General features: G+C 60.5%; 1 protein-coding gene across 1 annotated transcript in view; it reads right to left on the reverse strand.

Moving 5' to 3' along the window:
• LOC120511271 overlaps nucleotides 1–4990 on the reverse strand; it is a gene marked incomplete at its 3' end in the record, with an annotated part of 9755 nt that extends 4765 nt beyond the window's left edge. Inside the window, exons 1-2 of the mRNA XM_039728079.1 lie at nucleotides 4311–4990; nucleotides 100–156 (exon numbers count right to left, since the gene is read on the reverse strand). Coding sequence (XP_039584013.1) covers nucleotides 100–156; nucleotides 4311–4964 — 711 coding nt within the window. The remainder of the gene's footprint in view (nucleotides 1–99; nucleotides 157–4310) is intronic.
• Nucleotides 4991–7325: the final 2335 nt, after the last annotated feature.

Below are 7325 nucleotides of genomic sequence, written 5' to 3' on the forward strand. Positions count from 1 at the left end.
TGTCACTGTCACTGTGTCACTGTCACTGTGTCACTGTCACTGTGTCACTGTCACTGTCACTGTCACTGTCACTGTCACTGTGTCACTGTCACTGTGCACCTGGAGCAGGAGGAGCCGCCCCAGGGGACAGGGGACGGGGACACGGTACTCTGTCACCTGTATGGGGACACTGGGGACACTGCCACCATGTCGTTGTCACCACACCTCGTGCTGTACCACCTGTACAGCAGGACACCACCGGGGACATTGGGGACATTGAGGACACTGCCAGTGTGTCAATGTCACTGTGTCACTGTCACACCTCGTGCTGCGTCACCTGCATGGTGGGACACCTCTGGGGACATTGGGGACACTGCCAGTGTGTCACTGTGTCACTGTCACACCTCGTGCTGTGTCACCTGTCCAGTGGGACACCTTTGGGGACACTGGCCGTGTGTCACTGTGTCACTGTGTCACTATCACACCTCGTGCTGTGCCACCTGCACGGTGGGACACCTCTGGGGACACTGTCACCAAACCCTGTCACCTGCTCAGGGATGTTGGGGACATCACCGTGTCACTGCCACCTTGCTGTGCGGCCACTGCCACTGCAGTGTCACTGTCACCATGGCTGTGCCACCTCTGGCACCGTGGCTGTGTCACTGTTGTCACCACGGCTGTGTCACCATGGCTGTGTCACCGTTGTCACCATGGCTGTGCCACCACCATTGTCACCATGGCCATGTCATCGGGGCTGTGTCACCGCTGTCACCATGGCCGTGCCACCACTGTCACCATGGCAGTGCCACCACTGTCATCATGGCTGTGTCACCATGGCCGTGTCACCATGGCTGTGTCACCATTCCTGTGCCACCACTGTCACTGTGACTGTGTCACCATTGTCATCATGGCTGTGTCACCATTGTCACCATGGCTGTGCCACCATTGTCATCGTGGCTGTGCCACCACCGCTGTGTCACTGCTGTCACCATGGGTGTGTCACTTTTGCTGCATCACCATTGTCACCATGGCTGCCACCATCACCAGGCCATCGTTGTCACCGTTGCAATGTCACCATGGCTGTGTCACCACTGCCACCATGGCTGTGCCACCATTGTCACCATGGCTGTGTCACCATTGCCACCACAGTTGTGCCACCACTGCCATCGTGGCCGTGTCACCACGGCTGTGCCACCACCGCTGTGTCACTGTGGCTGTGTCACCATTGTCACCATGGCTGTCACCATCGCCAGGCCATCGTTGTCACCGTTGCCGTGCCACCATCACTGTGGCACCGTTGTCACCGCTGCCACCTTGGCTGTGTCACCGTTGTCACCTTGGCTGTGTCACCACCACCACCAGGCCACCGTCACCGTGCCACCGCTGCCACCTTGGCTGTGTCACCGTTGTCACCACGGCCGTGTCACTGTTGTCACCGCTGCCACCTTGGCTGTGTCACTGTTGTCACCACTGCCGTGTCACCGTGCCACCGCTGCCACCTTGGCTGTGTCACTGTTGTCACCACTGCCGTGTCACCGTGCCACCGCTGCCACCATGGCTGTGTCACTGTTGTCACCACGGCGGTGTCACCGTTGTCACCGCTGCCACCTTGGCTGTGTAACCACCACCAGGCCACCGTCACCGTGCCCCCGCTGCCACGGCGCCGTGCCACCGCCCCCGTGCCACTGCCACCACCGACACCTGGGGGACGACGCCACCGCTGTCACCAGCGTGTGTCACCAGTGTCACCGCTGCCACTGTGTCGCTGCTGTTACCATTGTCACTGTCACAATGTCACCAATGTCACCGTTGTTACTGCCACCGTGTCACTATTGTCACTGTGTCACCATTGTCACTGTGTCACCATTGTCGCTGTCACCGTGTCATCACTGTGTCACCATTGTCACCACTGTCGCTGTGTCACCGTTGTCACCACCACTGTGTCACCCTCATTGTCACCTCCCTTGTGTCACCACTGCCTATGTGTCACCAGCACTGCATCACAATTGTCACCACCACTGTGTCACCGTTGTCACCCCCCTTGTGTCACTGTTGTCACCTCCATGGTGTCACCATTGCCACCATTGCTGTGTCACCGTTGTCACCTCCGTTGTACCACCACTGTCACCAACCCTGTGTCACCATTGTCACCCCCACTGTGTCACCAGTGTCACCATCGCTGTGTCATCATTGTCACCATTGTCACCCCTCCATGGTGTCACCATTGGAGGCTTCCTTGTGTCACCATTGTCACTGGTGTCACCTGCACTGTGTCACCATTGTCACCTCCACTGTGTCACCACCGTCACCTTCATTGTGTCACCATTGTCACTGGTGTCACCTCCACTGTGTCACCATTGTCACCATCACTGTATCACCATTGTCACCTCCCCTGTGTCACCATTGCCACTGCCACTCTGTCGCCATTGTCAGCATCCCTGTGTCACCATTGTCCCCTCCCCCGTGTCACGTTGACTGTGTCACCATTGCCACCATCCCTGTGTCACCATTGTCCCCTCCCCCGTGTCACGTTGACTGTGTCACCATTGCCACCATCCCTGTGTCACCATTGTCCCCTCCCCCGTGTCACGTTGACTGTGTCACCATTGCCACCATCCCTGTGTCACCATTGTCCCCTCCCCCGTGTCACGTTGACTGTGTCACCATTGCCACCATCCCTGTGTCACCATTGTCCCCTCCCCCGTGTCACGTTGACTGTGTCACCATTGCCACCATCCCTGTGTCACCATTGTCACCTCCCCTGTGTCACCATTGTCACCTCATTGTGTCACCGTTGTCACCTCCCCTGTGTCACCATTGCCACTGCCACTCTGTCGCCATTGTCACCATCCCTGTGTCACCATTGTCACCTCCCCCGTGTCACGTTGACTGTGTCACCATTGCCACCATCCCTGTGTCACCGGTGTCACCTCCCTTGTGTCCCCACTGTCCCCACCCCCGTGTCACCACTGTCACCACTGTCACCTCCCCCGTGTCCCCACTGTCCCCACCCCGTGTCACCTCTGCTGAGTCAGCACCGTCCCCCCCACTGCGTCACCGCTGCCACCCCCGCCGTGTCCCCATTGTGTCACCGCTGTCCCCAATGTCCCCATCGTGTCCCCAGGGCCACCCACGCGGTGTCACCTGCCCCGGCCACGCCCTGGGTGCCACCCGCTGTCCCCTCCCCCCCGGCCCGGGGCCCTTTGGGGACATCTGGGGACATCTGGGGTGGGGGCTGGGGACACCAGGGTCCCGTTTTGGGGGGTTGGGACCCCCAAAATGTCCCCAAATGTCCACAAAATGTCCCCCAGAACCCCCCAAATGTCCCCAAATCCCTCCCAAGTGTCCCCCAAAATGTCCCAAAGCCCCCATTTGCCACCAAATCCCCCACAAGTCACCCCCAAATGTCCCCGAGACCCAGAAAATGTCCCCAAATGTCCCCAAATCTCCCCCTAAATGTCCCCAAATCCCCTCAAATGTCCCTAAATCCCACCCAAATGTGCCCAAATCCTCCTCAAATGTCCCCAAATGTCCCCAAATCTCCCCCTAAATGTCCCCAAATCCCCTCAAATGTCCCTAAATCCCACCCAAATGTGCCCAAATCCTCCTCAAATGTCCCCAAATGTCCCCCAAGCCCCTCCAAATCCCCCAAATCCCCCCCAAAATGTCTCCAAATCCACCCCAAAAGTCCCTAAATCCCCCAAATCCCACCCAAATGTTCCCAAATACCTCCAAATGTCCCCAAAGACCCCCAAATCCCCCTCAAATGTCCCCAAATCTCCCCCAAGTGTCCCCAAATCCCCCTCAAATATCCCCAAATGTCCCCAAATCACCCCCAAATGTCCTCAAATCCCCCCAAATCCTCCTCAAATGTCCCCAAATCCTCCCCAAGATCCCCGAGTGTCCCCAAATCTCCCCAAACAGACCCCAAATCCCTCCAAAGTATCCTCAAATGTCCCCAAATCCCCCTCAAATATCCCAAATGTCCTCAAACCCCCCTAGATGTCCCCCAAACGTCCCCAAATCCTCCCCCAAATCCCCTCAAATGTCCCCAAATCTCCCCAAAATGCCCCGAAATGTCCCCAAGTCCTCCCCAAATGTCCCCAAATCCCCCCAAATGTTTCCCAACGCACCCAATGTCCCCCAAACCCCTCCAAATCCCCCCCAGATGTCCCCAAATCCTCCCAAATCCCCCAAAATGTCCCCAAATCCCTCCCTAAATGCCCCAAATGTCCCTCACCACCCCTCTCCCCTCAGCCCCTCTCCCCTCTCAGCCCCTCTCCCCTCTCAGCCCCTCTCCCCTCACAGCCCCTCTCCCCTCAGCCCCTCACCGCCCCGCAGTGGAAGTCGGGCCCCCATCGGTCCAGCGCGGTCCTGGCGCTGCTGCCGCGGCTCCCCACCAACGTCACGGCGATGGCGTCGCTGGTGCCGGCGCCGGGGGCGCTGCCGGTGCGGACCCGCAGCCGGTACGCGGCCATGGCGGCGGCGCTGCCCTCACGGTGATTGACGCGGGGCGGAGCCAATGGCGGCGGGGCTCGCGCGCCGCCCGGCCAATCGGAGCGCGGCGCGGCGGGGCGCGGCCAATGGCGGCCAAGGGAGGTGGGGATGGGCGGGGATAAGCCGTCACGTCCGCCTTCACTTCCGGCGGCGCTTCCGGGTGCGATGGACCCCGAGTTCGACGATGTGGTGGCGGTGGAGGATCTGATGGTGAGGCCACGCCCCCTCCGCGCCTGGACACGCCCCCTTTTCGGCAGCCACGCCCACCCCCGTGCACCCCCCCGACCGCCGCGAGCCCCCCTGGCCACGCCCCTTCTGCGCCCCGGCACCGCCCGGCTGGGCCACGCCCACTCGCCCACGTAACCACGCCCTCCGTGTGGCCACGCCCCTTTATTGAGTGACCACGCCCTCGTCCGCCTTGGCCACGCCCCCTCCGGGGACCCCGGGGTCTTCGCTCCGGGGGCTCCGCCCCTTGTGGCCACGCCCATTGGTGGCCACGCCCATTGGTGACCACGCCCTCCTGGTAAGCCCCGCCCACAAAGCCCCCTCCCAGTGACCCCCCAGTGCTCCCAGTAAGGGCCCAGGGACTCATCCCAGTGCTCCCAGTATGGCCCCAGTGCTCCCAGTAACCCCCAGGGACTCATCCCAGTGCTCCCAGTATGGCCCCAGTGCTCCCAGTAACCCCCAGGGACTCATCCCAGTGCTCCCAGTAACGCCATAGCGCCTTCCCAGTATGGCCCCAGTGCTCCCAGTATGGCCCCAGTGCTCCCAGTAACCCCCAGGGACTCATCCCAGTGCTCCCAGTATGGCCCCAGTGCTCCCAGTAACCCCCAGGGACTCATCCCAGTGCTCCAGTGCTCCCAGTATGGCTCCCAGTGATCCCCCAGTGCTCCCAGGAAGGGCCCAGGGACTCATCCCAGTGCTCCCAGTATGGCCCCAGTGCTCCCAGTAAGGGCCCAGTGCCTTCCCAGTATGGCCCCAGTGCTCCCAGTATGGGCCCAGTGCTCCCAGTAACCCCCAATGACTCATCCCAGTGCTCCCAGTATCCTCCCAGTCACTCCCAACATCCTCCCAGTGCTCCCAGTAACCCTCCTGTGCCTTCCCAGTACGGACCAGTCCTCCCAGTAACACCCAGTGATTCATTCCAGTATCCTCCCAGTCACCCCCAGTGCTCCCAGTAACCCCCAGGGACTCATCCCAGTGCTCCCAGTATGGGCCCAGTGCTCCCAGTAACACCCAGGGACTCATCCCAGTGCTCCCAGTATGGCCCCAGTGCTCCCAGTAACACCCAATCACTCATCCCAGTGGTCCCAGTAACACCCAGTGCCTCCCCCAGTGCTCCCAGTATCCTCCCAGTGCTCCCAGTAACACCCAATTACTCATCCCAGTGCTCCCAGTAACCCCACAGTGCCTTCCCAGTATGGCCCCAGTGCTCCCAGTAACACCCAATCACTCATCCCAGTGGTCCCAGTAACACCCAGTGCCTCCCCCAGTGCTCCCAGTATCCTCCCAGTGCTCCCAGTAACACCCAATTACTCATCCCAGTGCTCCCAGTAACCCCCCTGTGCCTTCCCAGTATGGCCCCAGTGCTCCCAGTAACACCCAATCACTCATCCCAGTGGTCCCAGTAACACCCAGTGCCTCCCCCAGTGCTCCCAGTATCCTCCCAGTGCTCCCAGTAACACCCAATTACTCATCCCAGTGCTCCCAGTAACCCCACAGTGCCTTCCCAGTATGGCCCCAGTGCTCCCAGTAACACCCAATGATTCATGCCAGTGCTCCCAGTAACCCCCAGTGATTCATCCCAGTGCTCCCAGTGCTCCCAGTAACCGCCAGTTACTCATACCAGTGCTCCCAGTCTCTCCCAGTAAGGGCCCAGTGCCCTCCCAGTCTCTCCCAGTGCTCCCAGTGCCATTCCCAGTGCTCCCAGTAAACTGCCATTAACTCCTCAGCCCCTTCCCAGTTCCCTCCCAGTAACCCCCAGTGATTCATTCCAGTGCTCCCAGTATCCTCCCAGTCACTCCCAACATCCTCCCAGTGCTCCCAGTAACCCTCCTGTGCCTTCCCAGTACGGACCAGTCCTCCCAGTAACACCCAGTGATTCATTCCAGTATCCTCCCAGTCACCCCCAGTGCTCCCAGTAACCCCCAGGGACTCATCCCAGTGCTCCCAGTATGGGCCCAGTGCTCCCAGTAACACCCAGGGACTCATCCCAGTGCTCCCAGTATGGCCCCAGTGCTCCCAGTAACCCCCAGGGACTCATCCCAGTGCTCCCAGTAACGCCATAGCGCCTTCCCAGTATGGGCCCAGTGCTCCCAGTATGGCCCCAGTGCTCCCAGTATGGGCCCAGTGCTCCCAGTAACCCCCAATGACTCATCCCAGTGCTCCCAGTAACGCCATAGCGCCTTCCCAGTATGGCCCCAGTGCTCCCAGTATGGCCCCAGTGCTCCCAGTAACCCCCAGCCCAGGGACTCATCCCAGTGCTCCCAGTATGGCCCCAGTGCTCCCAGTAAGGGCCCAGTGCCTTCCCAGTATGGCCCCAGTGCTCCCAGTATGGGCCCAGTGCTCCCAGTAACCCCCAATGACTCATCCCAGTGCTCCCAGTATCCTCCCAGTCACTCCCAACATCCTCCCAGTGCTCCCAGTAACCCTCCTGTGCCTTCCCAGTATGGACCAGTCCTCCCAGTAACACCCAGTGATTCATTCCAGTATCCTCCCACTCACCCCCAGTGCTCCCAGTAACCCCCAGTGATTCATCCCGGTGCTCCCAGTGCTCCCAGTAACCCCCAGTTACTCATCCCAGTGCTCCCAGTGCTCCCAGTAACCCCCAACGCCACATCCCAGAAATC

The sequence above is a fragment of the Passer montanus genome, unplaced genomic scaffold (assembly GCF_014805655.1).
Source record: "Passer montanus isolate IOZ18808 unplaced genomic scaffold, ASM1480565v1 scaffold631, whole genome shotgun sequence".
NCBI classification, from domain to species: Eukaryota; Metazoa; Chordata; class Aves; order Passeriformes; family Passeridae; genus Passer; species Passer montanus.